Here is a 17,134-nt window from a genome sequence, read left to right on the forward strand (position 1 = left end):
AATAAGCTTTATTTGAATAAAACTGGAAAGCCCCTTTAAAATAATCTAGGCGCTGTTCATAGCAGCCTGTATTCTGGATGCTGAATGACAGCCTCTGTATTTAGCGCCTCAGTACTGTTCACAGTGCTTACAGGTCTGCAGCCAGTCATACAGGGACCCCTCTCTCTTGTACAGGGAGAAATTTCAATAATAACTCTGGTTTAGGCAATTGCTAGATGTGCAATTCCATAACACAATAATTTAAGTGACTCCACATCAGGTTTTCACTGTAAAGTCATTGGTCTTATAATGGATTTTATCATTTCGGTCCCTCTGTGGTCCCTGGAGCGGAGACTCTATAGATCTGTGATAATGTGCAGCAGTTCTCTGGTGGGAGATGACATCACTGAGCCGCCCAGGACCCCTGGGCTGAGGTCAGAGACACAGAGCACAAGGCAGAGGAGAACAGGGAAGGAAGAGGAGGAAAGGAAGAGGTTTACAGGAGAATACAGATGGAGAGTCAGGAAAATGGAACACCGGGGGACAACACCGAAGAAATGTATCATGTACAAGGGACTCGTGTGTAACCTGTAGGCAGGATATAGACGGGGATTGCTAGATCCCAACATCAAAGGTTCCAGCAACAGGACTTATGCAATGTCAGCTCTGTACGTCTCTGAAGAGCAATGTCACTCAGCTTTCCTGGAGTCACGTGTTCTTTAGGGAGAGGAAATCAGGGCAATTGCTCAGGGCCTCCACTTCCTAGGGGCCTCCGAGGACTACCCTAGATTCAAATGAACATTAAAATCACACAGTATTATTTAGAAATCTATAGTGGTATGGTTTTGGAATTAAATTGCAGTATTATGTGAGAACTATAGGGCAGTTTCATGTGGGTATTATTTAGATACTGCATATTTCAGAACAATACGGTGTATTGTGTGGACTGAATATGGCAGATTTTTTTCTGGCAGTATATAGTGTATTATGTGGGCAGTATATGTCAGTATTATCCAGGCACTATATGGTGTATTATGTGGGCAGTATATGGCAGTATTATCCAGGCACTATATGGTGTATTATGTGGGCAGTATATGGCAGTATTATCCAGGCACTATATGGTGTATTATGTGGGCAGTATATGGCAGTATTATCCAGGCACTATATGGTGTATTATGTGGGCAGTATATGGCAGTATTATCCAGGCACTATATGGTGTATTATGTGGGCAGTATATGGCAGTATTATCTAGGCACTATATGGTGTATTATGTGGGCAGTATATGGCAGTATTATCCAGGCACTATATGGGGTATTATGTGGGCAGTATATGGCAGTATTATCCAGGCACTATATGGTGTATTATGTGGGCAGTATATGGCAGTATTATCCAGGCACTATATGGTGTATTATGTGGGCAGTATATAGCAGTATTATCCAGGCACTATATGGTGTATTATGTGGGCAGTATATGGAAGTATTATCCAGGCACTATATGGTGTATTATGTGGGCAGTATATAGCAGTATTATCCAGGCACTATATGGTGTATTATGTGGGCAGTATATGGCAGTATTATCCAGGCACTATATGGTGTATTATGTGGGCAGTATATGGCAGTATTATCTAGGCACTATATGGTGTATTATGTGGGCAGTATATGGCAGTATTATCCAGGCACTATATGGTGTATTATGTGGGCAGTATATGGCAGTATTATCCAGGCACTATATGGTGTATTATGTGGGCAGTATATGGCAGTATTATCTAGGCACTATATAGTGTATTATGTGGGCAGTATATAGCAGTATTATCCAGGCACTATATGGTGTATTATGTGGGCAGTATATGGCAGTATTATCCAGGCACTATATGGGCTATTATGTGGGTAGTATATGGCAGTATTATCCAGGCACTATATGGGGTATTATGTGGGCACTGTATAGAAGAATTTTTTAGTCACTGTATGGCGGTATTATTTGGACACCGAATCGCTGTTTTATTTGAGGATCAATGGAAATATTGTGAGGCCAAAATATGTCAATGTTATGAGGACACTGTATGGCAGTATAATTTAATAAATGCAGAAAAACTGTGGGGATACTTTGGGGTCCATTTTGTAGAACACCGGTCCCTGATACTTTCCAAGTATCTTAAATTTGGTACGGGTGTGAACACTTTTGCAAACAGACTGCGAATGTAACTAGTTGTGGTAATTAGATTTCTTGATTTGGACAAACGGTGATGAGAAGCTTTCCTGGGTGACAGGTTCATATAGACAGGATATAATGCATTGAGTTTTATCGACTTTTGCTTCGTCATTCTGTGCCAAGTATGTACCTTGTTATAGCGAGTGAACGAGGAGCAGCGCGCGGTGTCACTTCCATTACCCGTCACAGACAATTTAATTCAGGAGGATAAGGACTGGGCTAAGCTCACTCAATGGGCTCAGAAGTGGCTAATCGTGGCCCAAACGGAAAAAAAGGCTGCGCCACACGAGTCAATAACAGCTTGCTGGCTGCCAACACGGCCCCGGCCTCCGAGGGTTTAAATCATATTCTGGTAACGAGAGAAAATCTGTGGAAACAGAGAATGAGACAAACGAGAGGAAGACTGGGATGCTGGGAGGATGAGAACTGGATTATCAGGTTTCAGGGTGTAATTGGATTTGCTGCATGGGATGTGACAGATCCCCCTCTGCTGCATCTAATTACTTCACGTAGTTTTACATCAGCCCAGACGGACCGATGAAAACGAGACGACTGAGAAGCAGTGTAACAACCCAATCAACCCGCACCGGCTCTATACCCCCCTGTATGCTGCAAGCCTGTGAGAATCTGAGATGGTATCTGAGGTGGGCACTCATGGAGGCATCTATGGCAAGCGGAAGTGGGGATATTTGAGGAAGGCATTTATGAGAATTTCTGAGGCAAGCACTTTAGGGGCATCTATGGTAGGCATTTATGGAGTCATCTTAGGTGGTCACTTATGGGGCATCTGAGGCAGACACTTATGGAAAAAATGTAATATTTATGGGAATATCTAAGGCAAGAACTTTTGGGGGCATCGATTGTAGACACATACAGGCATCTGTGACAGGCACTTATGGGGCATGTGAGGCAATCACTTATGGGGCATGTGAGGCAATCACTTATGGGGCATGTCAGACAGGCACTTAATGGGGGGCATCTGAAGCAGGAACTTCTGGGGCAATGGGGCATCTGAGGCTGGAACTCATGAAGGCATCTATTGCAAGCCGTTATGGAGACGCATTCATGAGAATATCTGATGCAAGCACTTTAGGGGCAACTATGGTAGGCATTTATGGAGGCATCTTAGGTGGGCACTTACTGGGTATTTATGGGAAGCATTTAGTATTTATGGGTATATTTGAGGCAGGCGTTTATGAAAATATCTAAGGCAAGAACTTCAGGGGGCATCTATGGCAGGCACTTATGAGACATTTATGGCAGGCACTTTTTTTTTTCAATTCATCCAGTGTTCGGCTGGCCTTATATGTTAAACCACAGTCAGCTTCCGTATGGGGGCTGTCCATTCCCCCCATGTCTGCCGGCAACACGTTGAATTTCATCATGCCCAATCCTTTATTCTCCCCCATGGAGATAAGCTGCTGCCAGAGGTGTCTGGAGGGGACAGATGTGTCTGGCAGCAGCTTATCTCCCTCTCCCCAATCATCCCTATTCGGTTGTCAGCTATCTAATGTGTATGGCCGGGTTTAGATTAAGCGCTCGGCTGAGTTTTTCACACCCTCCAACTTATGAAAAATTAAAATAAATATAGTGCCCCGGAGTGAAATAAGGGAGGACGTTCTGTGTCACACGGCAGCAAATCTCAGGAAAACTAAACACAATATTATCATTGTTCCTAAACTTTCTGAAAGTCTTCTACAGAGGCTCCCATGACAGGGCGCGCCAGACGCACGTGTGCCCCCAATAGCTCAGCTTATCTTAGGTGCCAGCTCGGACACCTGCAGTTACCTACCTACTTTTTTTTCTCTATTTTGCCAAAGGATTTCCAGAGGATTCTGCCAGTGAAGACCAAAGAAATTCTGAGCTCTAATTTTCTATGGGACAAATTTTCTATTAAGACATGTACAAATGGAGGTCCTCTGTATATGAGACATGTATTTCTGGAGGTCCTCTCTATATGAGACATGTATTTCTGGAGGTCCTTTCTATATGAGACATGTATTTCTGGAGGTCCTTTCTATATGAGACATGTATTTCTGCAGGTCCTCTCTATATATGAGACATGTATTTCTGGAGGTCCTCTCTATATGAGACATGTATTTCTGGAGGTCCTTTCTATATGAGACATGTATTTCTGCAGGTCCTCTCTATATATGAGACATGTATTTCTGGAGGTCCTCTCTATATGAGACATGTATTTCTGGAGGTCCTCTGTATATGAGACATATATTTCTGGAGGTCCTCTCTATATGAAACATGTATTTCTGGAGGTCCTCTCTATATGAGACATATATTTCTGGAGGTCCTCTCTATATGAGACATGTATTTCTGGAGGTCCTCTGGGGATTCTGTCATTGGCACACTGTTATTGGGACATCTTTGCCTGGCACCTGTTATGGGGCTTCTGTAATTGGCCACTTATGGGGGATTCTGTGTCTGTCACTTATGAGGAATACTGCGTCTGTCACACTGTTATGGGGCATTCTATGGCTGCCATTTATGTGGGTTACTGTGGCTGCCACACTATTATGGGTGATTCTCTGGCTGGCACACTATTATGGGCGAATTCTCTGGCTGGCACACTATTATGGGCGAATTCTCTGGCTGGCGCACTATTATGGGTGATTCTCTGGTTGGCACACTATTATGGGTGATTCTGGGGCTAGCACACTATTATGGGTCATTCTCTGGCTGGCACACTATTATGGTTCATTCTCTGGCTGGCACACTATTATGGGTCATTCTCTGGCTGGCACACTATTATGGGTGATTCTCTGGCTGGCGCACTATTATGGGTGATTCTCTGGTTGGCACACTAATATGGGTGATTCCCTGGCTGGCACACTATTATGGGTCATTCTCTGGCTGGCACACTATTATGGGTCATTCTCTGGCTGGCACACTATTATGGGTGATTCTCTGGCTGGTACACTATTATGGGTGATTCTCTAGCTGGCACACTATTATGGGTGATTCCCTGGCTGGCACACTATTATGGGTCATTCTCTGGCTGGCACACTATTATGGGTCATTTTCTGGCTGGCACACTATTATGGGTGATTCTCTGGCTGGTACACTATTATGGGTGATTCTCTGGCTGGTACACTATTATGGGTGATTCTGGGGCTGGCACACTATTATGGGTCATTCTCTGGCTGACACACTATTATGGGTAATTCTCTGGCTGGCACACTATTATGGGTGATTCTCTGGCTGGTACACTATTATGGGTGATTCTCTAGGTGGCACACTATTATGGGTGATTCCCTGGCTGGCACACTATTATGGGTCATTCTCTGGCTGGCACACTATTATGGGTCATTCTCTGGCTGGCACACTATTATGGGTGATTCTCTGTCTGGCACACTATTATGGGTCATTTTCTTGCTGGCACACTATTATGGGTGATTCTCTGGCTGGCACACTATTATGGGTGATTCTCTGGCTGGCACACTATTATGGGTGATTCTCTGGCTGGCACACTATTATGGGTGATTCTCTGGCTGGCACACTATTATGGGTCATTCTCTGGCTGGTACACTATTATGGGTGATTCTCTAGCTGGCACACTATTATGGGTCATTTTCTGGCTGGCACACTATTATGGGTCATTCTCTGGCTGGCACACTATTATGGGTGATTCTCTGGCTGGTACACTATTATGGGTGATTCTCTAGCTGGCACACTATTATGGGTGATTCTGGGGCTGGCACACTATTATGGGTCATTCTCTGGCTGGCACACTATTATGGGTGATTCTCTGGCTGGCATGCTATTATGGGTGATTCTCTGGCTGGTACACTATTATGGGTGATTCTCTGGCTGGTACACTATTATGGGTGATTCTCTGGCTGGCACACTATTATGGGTCATTCTCTGGCTGGCACACTATTATGGGTGATTCTCTGGCTGGTACACTATTATGGGTGATTCTCTAGCTGGCACACTATTATGGGTGATTCCCTGGCTGGCACACTATTATGGGTCATTCTCTGGCTGGCACACTATTATGGGTCATTCTCTGGCTGGCACACTATTATGGGTGATTCTCTGGCTGGTACACTATTATGGGTGATTCTCTGGCTGGTACACTATTATGGGTGATTCTCTGGCTGGTACACTATTATGGGTGATTCTCTGGCTGGCTCACTATTATGGGTCATTCTCTGGCTGGCACACTATTATGGGTCATTCTCTGGCTGGCACACTATTATGCGTCATTTTCTGGCTGGCACACTATTATGGGTGATTCTCTGGCTGGCACACTATTATGGGTCATTCTCTGGCTGGCACACTATTATGGGTGATTCTCTGGCTGGCACACTATTATGGGTGATTCTCTGGCTGGCACACTATTATGGGTCATTCTCTGGCTGGTACACTATTATGGGTGATTCTCTAGCTGGCACACTATTATGGGTGATTCCCTGGCTGGCACACTATTATGGGTCATTTTCTGGCTGGCACACTATTATGGGTCATTCTCTGGCTGGCACACTATTATGGGTGATTCTCTGGCTGGTACACTATTATGGGTGATTCTCTGGCTGGTACACTATTATGGGTGATTCTCTAGCTGGCACACTATTATGGGTGATTCCCTGGCTGGCACACTATTATGGGTCATTCTCTGGCTGGCACACTATTATGGGTCATTCTCTGGCTGGCACACTATTATGGGTGATTCTCTGGCTGGTACACTATTATGGGTGATTCTCTGGCTGGTACACGATTATGGGTGATTCTCTGGCTGGCACACTATTATGGGTCATTCTCTGGCTGGCACACTATTATGGGTCATTCTCTGGCTGGCACACTATTATGGGTCATTTTCTGGCTGGCACACTATTATGGGTGATTCTCTGGCTGGCACACTATTATGGGTCATTCTCTGGCTGGCACACTATTATGGGTGATTCTCTGGCTGGCACACTATTATGGGTGATTCTCTGGCTGGCACACTATTATGGGTCATTCTCTGGCTGGTACACTATTATGGGCGATTCTCTAGCTGGCACACTATTATGGGTGATTCCCTGGCTGGCACACTATTATGGGTCATTTTCTGGCTGGCACACTATTATGGGTCATTTTCTGGCTGGCACACTATTATGGGTCATTGGCTGGCACACTATTATGGGTGATTCTCTAGCTGGCACACTATTATGGGTGATTCTGGGGCTGGCACACTATTATGGGTCATTCTCTGGCTGGCACACTATTATGGGTGATTCTCTGGCTGGCATGCTATTATGGGTGATTCTCTGGCTGGTACACTATTATGGGTGATTCTCTGGCTGGTACACTATTATGCGTGATTCTCTGGTTGGCACACTATTATGGGTGATTCTGGGGCTGGCACACTATTATGGGTCATTCTCTGGCTGGCACACTATTATGGGTGATTCTCTGGCTGGTACACTATTATGGGTGATTCTCTAGCTGGCACACTATTATGGGTGATTCCCTGGCTGGCACACTATTATGGGTCATTCTCTGGCTGGCACACTATTATGGGTGATTCTCTGGCTGGTACGCTATTATGGGTGATTCTCTGGCTGGTACACTATTATGGGTGATTCTCTGGCTGGCACACTATTATGGGTCATTCTCTGGCTGGCACACTATTATGGGTCATTCTCTGGCTGGCACACTATTATGGGTCATTTTCTTGCTGGCACACTATTATGGGTGATTCTCTGGCTGGCACACTATTATGGGTCATTCTCTGGCTGGCACACTATTATGGGTCATTCTCTGGCTGGCACACTATTATGGGTCATTCTCTGGCTGGCACACTATTATGGGTGATTCTCTGGCTGGCACACTATTATGGGTCATTCTCTGGCTGGCACACTATTATGGGTGATTCTCTGGCTGTCACACTATTATGGGTCATTCTCTGGCTGGCACACTATTATGGGTGATTCTGGGGCTGGCACACTATTATGGGTCATTCTCTGGCTGGCACACTATTATGGGTCATTCTCTGGCTGGCACACTATTATGGGTGATTCTCTGGCTGGCACACTATTATGGGTCATTCTCTGGCTGGCACACTATTATGGGTGATTCTCTGGCTGGCACACTATTATGGGTCATTCTCTGGCTGGCACACTATTATGGGTCATTCTCTGGCTGGCACACTATTATGGGTGATTCTCTAGCTGGCACACTATTATGGGTGATTCCCTGGCTGGCACACTATTATGGGTCATTCTCTGGCTGGCACACTATTATGGGTCATTCTCTGGCTGGCACACTATTATGGGTGATTCCCTGGCTGGCACACTATTATGGGTCATTCTCTAGCTGGCACACTATTATGGGTCATTCTCTGGCTGGCACACTATTATGGGTGATTCTCTGGCTGGCACACTATTATGGGTCATTCTCTGGCTGGCACACTATTATGGGTCATTCTCTGGCTGGCACACTATTATGGGTCATTCTCTGGCTGGCACACTATTATGGGTCATTCTCTGGCTGGCACACTTATGGGTGATTTTCACTTTTTTATTTTATTTTATGTTGGAGGGTCTGTTGGATGGCAATTCTTGTTTTGCGACTAAAACCACAGCGTCGAGATGTCACATGTCAGTGAATGGAATAATATATTTTTATTTATATAATGCGTTTCGTAGATATTTATGTTCACTATATGTTTTTTTATTTGCAGTAAACTCCATCCCACATCAACCCACACTGGGAAATCCAGAGTGACAATGACTATTCTACCACTACAACTACCACAGGGACTGTCACACAACTTTCCTACAGTCCAGAATGACACATGTGATACAAGCTTCGACCCAAGGAATTGTTTTACTGGGGTACTGGGAACTCCAAACTGAATGTAACATTGCAAATAACATAAATCCATGAACTGGGATTAACGCGGGTGTTGCAATAGCTAGAGCTGGTGAACCCGGCCACAACATATGACTGGCAGAATAATACCAGCAGCTGTCAGATGATGGCGCCATCTTTATTCATGGTTACATTTGGTTATTGAGTAATAGATAAAAGCCCATAGTTTATGTGGTGTCCTCCTGGGGGGATTGCTAATAGTTCTCTGCTAAAAGTCCGGGATGCATTAGTCAGATGGAGAGAGGTCCTATCACTATTGGGGGGGAGGTCACTGGATAACAAGGGGGGCAGGTGCAGCTGAGACCGGACCGCAAGAAGCTTTCAGCGACTCTAATTTCATTACCAGCCACGTTAACCCCTCATTCCCCAAAGTATCATTTACGTACCCTATATGAATACAATATTTTCTAAGGAAGAATCTTAGAGCGAGTAAATATTAAGGTTATTTACAAAGTTTTGCACCATAAATGCCCTTTTTATGTTGTCTTATTCTTATGGTCGACGAAGACGAAGAAGATACTATGGCCGTAGACACGAATATATCAGGAGGACCTTCCACTATAGTCATCTAAACTTAACATATGAATAGCCCTACAAGGAATCCGTACCCACCGCCATGTGAAAAATGCAGAACTGTTACAGCCCTTTTTTATTGGCACCAAAGTACCCAAAAATAAGCCATAAGCCCCAGTCACAGGTGCCATGCCCATTGCAGAGCTATGTGCACAGACCCTGTGGTTTTGTGTTTATGGGGCCACGGGCGCTGCATGTGTTGCTATATGGAGCTTTCATATGTTGCCTCTTTATGGTCCCATATTACAGTATTGGATGGAGCGCGGCATCATTAATCTATGGATGTATAGGCATATGAAGGTCCAGTACACTTTTATGGGTGCAGTACTTTGGCTCCATATGGAACTGTAATACAGCGCTAAACATAAACACATAGATGCTTAGTTACTCAGTTACAAATGCGCCCTTAAAGGCTATATACCCTTTTGAAAGCAATTTTTTTCCATTGTCCTAATGCATCTAAAATGAAAAAATGAACGAACTTTGCAATAGGTCTTAATTAAACATTTTCCTTCTGCAGCTTCTATGCAGAACTATGTGTCTCCATGGTAACAGACAACAAGCAAACCCTTCGTAGTCGGATACTGCAGTCATGCCTCCTTCCATCTGTCTCCAACTTTTTGCTAATATACTTATGATAGCTTAGAAAATAGTAAGGGAGTATAACTGCTGAATCAGACTACACGGGGTTTGTTGTCTGTCACCATGGAGACGCATAGGAGGAGTAGACGCAAAACAATTTTGGCAATGCTATTCCTTGGTAACATTTTTATAGCAATGCTTTTTCGTTTTTTAGAGTAATTACGGTCAGTAAATATATGACATGTAAAGTCTCAGGTGATCATGACACTACGAGTATGTTTTTGGATATGGCCTCTGATATGGTCCAGTCAGTGCTGATGGTGTCATAATGATAATTACTATTTGTCAATTTACTTATGCATTTCCAGGCGGAATAACAGAGGAACAATACAATGCAGAGTTCTAAGAAACAGAAGCTCCATAATTGTTGTTTTATGGGGAATACAAGAGAAGGGAAGGCTTAAAATAGTTGCCAAAAATACACAGTAACCCCCCACCACAACCCCTTCAGTGGTCAGCACTCCATGCATTAATAGCCCCCTGGCTGTAAATGGTTAATTACAAGGCAGCAGGGTATACTATTACACAGATGATGGTGGACTATGTACCTGGATATAGACCACCAGGAATCACTACTCTTTGTAGCCTGATATAATTACACCCGAGCTCTGACGCTTCTAGGGAATCACAGCAGATGGGATTTTGCTGTTTTTCTGTAATGTAAAGGTCTTCAACCTGTGGCTCTCCAGCTGTCGCCAAACTACAACTCCCATCATGCCATGACTGCTTGCGGCCGATTTCTAGAATCTTGTATAATCCTGCACTCATCTTCTCTTCCATCTGTCCCCTACTTCTTCCAAACTTACATTTGGTGCAGTATGTTATCACTAATCAGGGGACAGATGGAAGAGAAGATGACTGAGATAGGTCATCAGTATATGATCAGTGAGGGTCCGACACTTGGAACCCGCACCGATGAGCTGTCCCGGTTGCCTCCGGGCACCGGAAGTTATGCAGTGATCGGTGCGGGGTCCAAGTGTCGGACCCCCACTGATCATATACTGATGACCTATCCTGTGGATAGGTCATCAGTATGAAAAACTGCCCCATGCCTGACAACCCCTTTAAATTATTGTAAGGTTCTGCAAAATTACAATAGACTTTTTTGATAGACTCACCATTTTCAAGACCTCTGCTTGGTGCCAGTGAATGGGAACAGACTAAAAGCTGATACATTTAAGTCTATTTTCGCACCACATTTGGCAAATACATTGTTTAAAACAGTCCGCTGAACATATGCTCCAGAAATACTCATATGTATGCCTATAGAGTTGCAAATATTTCCAATTAATATATATTTTTTTTTAATACCACACATTATTTTTTTTGTACTAAAAAGCTACGGAAGCGGTGTACTGATATATTCTGGCCAAACCTATACCAGAAATGCACCTTGGGTAATTATAGTCCATGCCAAAATTACATAGATACATATGTCAGAAATGTTTGCGTATGCTCGAAATGTTCACCCCAAACGTGGCGTGAGCCTAGCCTAACCTATGCTGATACATTGGAGCAAACGATCAGTACAGGAAAGAGATTTGTGCTGCTGACGTGTTCATAGGATTATCTGGACTGGATACAATTGTAGCAAACTCTCAGCTGTGAGAAGTTTTAGGTCTGTACCGGTTTTCAGCCTTTGGTAGTAAACACATAAATATATGGTTTATCGTCAAAAAAAAGTCTAATGAAAGTCTAAAACAAAAAACAATAGGAACCATATACAATATATATATATATATATACTCGAAAAATCGCCATAGCCATATATATAGACAATTAAAAAAACAAGAATCGGACCTCATTTACAGTGGATATCTATCGCCGTCTGGGCGTCATTTGTTCATATAAAATTTCCTTCCGACCGGTGTCCAAAAAAGTTGGAATTGTCCATTACGGCTGACGTCTGTGTAGATGCGGTGCCTAGATGTGAACTTGAGCTGCAAGAGTTAATGAGCTGTCACTCCCGCTGATGAGCCTGGTGGTCCCCCTGTTAATTAATACTGAGATAAATGGGCCACCAGGCTTAGGCACATCTGCCTCTCTGTGCAGACCCCATCCCGGGGTCCCCATACCCACCCATGATTGTATCTACAGGGAGGGGGCTGACAGCCTGACCAGAGGAAGATAACCATTGCAGATTATACTAATCTAATTTCTCATTCTCACTTGCAGATCATGCGGCTCCAAATGTATGCATCCCCTCCCCCCCTGCCCTTGGCTTTGTCCATTTTGGCTTTGATGACATCATCGTCGGGTCTGACTCCATATTTTACATCAAGGTAACAAAAAAAATCTCCAAATCAGGATGAGTCGTCAGGAGGAAACCAGTGAAAAGCTTCAGAGGCTTCTGCAGTTGTCTTTGAGGTCAACCACACAATGAGTCCCTAGAGAAGCTATCCTCAAAGGAGGGGGAGGGGGACATTGGGTGAGATAGCCCCCCAAGGCTGCGCTGTCTGTTCTCCAGATGAAGGCTGTGAGGCCCGTGATCGATTGGACCCTTCAAGAAAATGTTCCTACAAGTCCTGACCACCCTGGTACAAGTTTGGGACCTTTATGTAATTTTTCATCATAGATTAAATGGACACTAATGATAATTGGACCAATGGATGACGACAAACTTTCCGAGCAGATGTCCGGCTAGACATCTAAAAAAAATATCAGAAAATAACCAACCACAAAACATTTCATTGTATAATAAAAAGTTCTGCAACTTTCTAATATACTTTGTATTTAAATCGGTTACCATTTTCAAGACCTCTGCTTGCTGTTAGTAAATTCTTGTTTTTATCCAGAGGCTGGAAAACCTATACAGACCTATTACTTCTCATACTTGAGGGTTTGTTACAATTGTATCTTGTCTAAACAATAAACAATACTCTGTGTGCTGATACATTTTACCTGCACTGATACATTGTAGCAAACTATCAGGACCGGGAAGAGATTTGTGTTTATCTCACATAGGATAGTCTAGACCGGATAAAAGTGTATATAGTTGTGCGAAGTATTAGGTCTGTACTGTTTTTTTTTAGCCTCTGGATGTAAATGAGATTATTCCCATTTACTGACAGCAAGCAGAGATCTTGAAAAGTATTAATTGAAATACAAATCATATTGGAAAGTTCCAAATTGTTCTACATGAAACCGTAAACGCCCTTTATATATGCTTTTATTAATGAAGCTCATAACTAGAAATTCCCCCGTCACAGTATTACAGCAATCTCTCCCTTTCCGAGCAGGAGTAGTCGTCACTCTGTAGGAATGATCAGTGAATATACGTAGGCTTCGTTCACATCTGCGTCACATGGTTCCCGTCGTTTTGACTGAATCATTACCATAGTCGACTGCGCTATTCATTCCGTCAAAACGACGGAACCCTTACACGGCGGTGACAAACGGAAACCATTTGCACCGGATCCGTCACCATTGAAATCAATGATAATGCAAACGAAAACCTATGGTTTCCGTTTGTGTCAGTTTGGATTCCGTTCCCCTGACGGAAAGGTCCGACGTAACCCATGAACGAAGCCCCGACGCAGATGTGAACGAAGCCTAACATGCGCATCAGTCACCGCTTATCTCCACTGGAAACAATAGGATCAACTAGGAAAAATCCAACCTGTCCGATCCATATATCCCCCTTGTGTGCGGGTCTGCTGGCCTGGGTCCCCGAAGACAATATTCACACATGCAGTTTTTGGTGCAGTTTTTTTTAAGACTTTTTGGAGCCAAACCCAGGAGTAAAAAGAAATATTGATACATCTCTTCTCTTTTGTATCCACTCCCGGCTTTGGCTCCAAAAACTGCATCAAAATTGTAATGTGTGAATGCAGCCTACAGGAGACATCTCATCAAGACTTCTGTTTTTAACTTTCAGCGGCTGTATTATTTCTGTATGATGAGAGCTCAACGAGTCAATTCAATGCAATAGATTTTCCTGCAGTCCCATGTAAAAAAAATAAAATGATATCATCATGAGTTGCGCCAATGTTAGCGCTGCTATACCAGACAAACCCAGCTCTGCTGCATCTGTCGATTTTTGCACAATGCGAGCTTCAGCGAGTCTTTGTGAGTGTATCACTGCGGATGGAGCACAAGGAAGAGAAGAAGCAGCAGCTCAGGAGGGGTTTGTACATAGGCCCGGCCTCTATAGGAGGAGCTGCCTGGGAGCAGCTGAGTTCAGTTAAAGCCTTGGTCAATGCAGGGATCACAGGGAGATGTGAGTGTGTCTTTAAGGATCTTCTATTGAAGGCTATGCTGCTCCTGCACAGGGAGGTGGGGTGCAGGTCCGGCTTATGTCCCCAATTAACCCCCCTAATTGAGAACAAAGGACATAGAGGGAGCTGGGACTGTTATTTGCCTGTCCGCCCGCACCAGCCCTTTGTACGTGAAATAAGCCAGCCTAACCCTGGTGACTACTCACTGACACCAAGGCTGGAGCACATGGACTGCGACTGGTCCCTCTGACTCTGATCATCTATCCCAAGAGGGATTGGCGATCAATTATTTTTTCAACCCTATTGCCGGTTCTTTGGATTTTTGTGAAAACTGGAGCCCTGGATTATAGTAAAGCTGCAGAACGTATAGGAAAATGGATGAGTATTTCATTGAGGTAAGTGCGGGACTCAACATCTGTTCTCCAGGTGATGGGACATCGGTCACATGTCGGTGTCTGGAATATTTTTGTGTCTCTTTTTTGAAAAGTAGGGTCTAAGCTACAAGGGGGATTCTCTAATAGCGCCATCACGGCACAGAAATCGCCCGCAGTCCGTATCGCTTTCTAGGAATTTAGAGATCGTCAATGGTGGATTTTGGAAGAGGTTATAATTAAATTTCCAAAAACTGATGGCGATGGCACGGATGTTGGGCATGTGTGCCTTTTGGTTGTGAATATGATCGTTTACGACCGAAAGAAAACTGGTGAATTAATGGTAAATTTATCGGAGAGGGGGTTTAGAATTGGGTCGGTGGTAGTTATTTTTTAGGTGGATGATTTGAATGCATTGACCAGGAGCCACATGATCGAGGTGAGGGGTGGATCACCACACCCATTATCCGTACAGGACACTGTAGAGGTCACTTCCAACAGTTAGTGATGATGAGTATCTATAGAACTGCAATGCAGGACTCTGTGCCCAGCCGCATATATATCTATCCTCACCACTGAGGGTTATGGAATAACTAATATTGAGTAAGTGTGGGAGTCATATCCTGCCCTTTACAATATTGCGGTAACATCACACCGTACCCTATGACAATGATGATGCACATAAAGTATTTAAAGGGCAGCTCCGGTATATTAGCAATGTCATTGTTGTGGGCTACTGTTATGCATGGAGCCTTGCCCCCACTCCAATGGCTGGTAATAGTGAGTCGTCGTCAGGGGGCGATGGCTCAATAAGGCGTCAGCCGGCCAAATTCTAATGTCTCCGTCCCCTCCAGGTTTGGTCTACACTTTTGTGATCTTTTGTTGTGTTCGAGTCCCACAACTTTTTTCTTTTCCCTTATAGAAGTCAATAGAAATATCACAGGAATTCCAATAGAATGTGTCATATGTTACATATTGTGCAACTCCACGCGAGTCAATGTGCCATGATGGTTTCGGACAAGTGTTGTACGACTTGAGTTGCATGCCAAGGCCTTGGAGTCACCAAAGTTTACTTTTCGCCACTGGAAAGTTGCGCTACTATCACAAATTGGTTCTGCTCTCCTAGATTGCTATGGAAAGTGTCACTGCAACTTTCGGCGTCCTTTGCGTATTTTTAGTGTCACATATCGAAATCACTTATGTGATTAAATCCTGAAACGTGTCGTGAGGTGAGAGCCGGGATCTTCAATTAATATCCAATGTGCCACCTAGCTAGTACATGGGACCGACTGACCGATATGACTACCAGGCTGTATCATAGAGACTAATGGGGAGGTCTCCCCTTTGCTCCATGCAAAATGATGGATCCCATCGGTCAACCTAACCTGAAGCTACGAGTTGTATGAAGTATTTTCCTCTGCGGTGATGATATTAGACCCCATAGGAGGCATTTTACAGGATTAGGTGACATCACCTCAGCTGTGATGATGTCACTGTACTCGTTCTTGCTCCGCCTCCTACTATCCTAGGATTCATTGTATAACCTAGGTTACTGTAGACCAGATGACGCAAATAGGTTAAAATAATGACACAAGGATGCTGCAGTCACTTCCAGGAAAGGACTCTGCGGACTGTGGCACTTTGAGGATCCTGGTGGCACAATGGTTGTGTCCACAGGGTATGAAGTTGAAATCTTCTTGGCACGATGGACGTGTGTAGATGAATGTGATGATCCTTCTCTTCTCCTGCAGTGCAGTTTTGGGATGCTGAGGCTTTATCTTCAGTCTTTGTGCCTGTATTCTCCTGTCACATTGGTGATGGAGAAGAAAGCTTTGTTCTCCCGTCGCGCCTATTTGTTCTTCATTGTTGTCGTCCCCCCCCCCCCGTCTCTCCGTCTTCTCTTTTTACCTGGAAAAAAATTGCAACGCGCTCTCCTGAAAGCGTCCACTTTGTTTGGTCGTTTTGCAGGGCCGCTGTCTGGCTGTGCAGGGAATTAATTAAATCTGGCTCCTCGCGTGCCCCCATCATTCAGCTCCAGTCTAGATAAGCGACATCCGCTGTCATATTGTTCCCGAGCCTAAAGTTTAAGGGTTTGATTCATTTATTTCTAGAGGAATGTAAAAAATAAGATTGTCATCGACACAAAACCGACTTGTATGGAAGGTGGAAATAATTCTAATGATTTTTATGTTCAAAACAAAGTAGGAGAATTCTGTAGCGTCGCGCTGGTTTATCTATTTTTCTTTTTCTATGTGATCTGGATGCAGAAATGCG

At 44.1% G+C, this 17,134-nt stretch overlaps 1 protein-coding gene across 1 annotated transcript in view; it reads left to right on the forward strand.

Annotated features, from left to right (window-relative positions):
* The first annotated feature begins 14,476 nt into the window (after positions 1 to 14,476).
* Positions 14,477 to 17,134, forward strand: part of LOC142655268 (unconventional myosin-X-like) — a 90,108-nt gene continuing 87,450 nt past the window's right edge. Inside the window, exon 1 of the mRNA XM_075829191.1 lies at positions 14,477 to 14,884. Within this exon, the coding sequence (XP_075685306.1) occupies positions 14,864 to 14,884 (21 nt within the window). The 5' untranslated portion in view covers positions 14,477 to 14,863. The remainder of the gene's footprint in view (positions 14,885 to 17,134) is intronic.

Source organism: Rhinoderma darwinii, chromosome 6 (assembly GCF_050947455.1).
Source record: "Rhinoderma darwinii isolate aRhiDar2 chromosome 6, aRhiDar2.hap1, whole genome shotgun sequence".
In the NCBI taxonomy this organism is placed as follows: domain Eukaryota; kingdom Metazoa; phylum Chordata; class Amphibia; order Anura; family Rhinodermatidae; genus Rhinoderma; species Rhinoderma darwinii.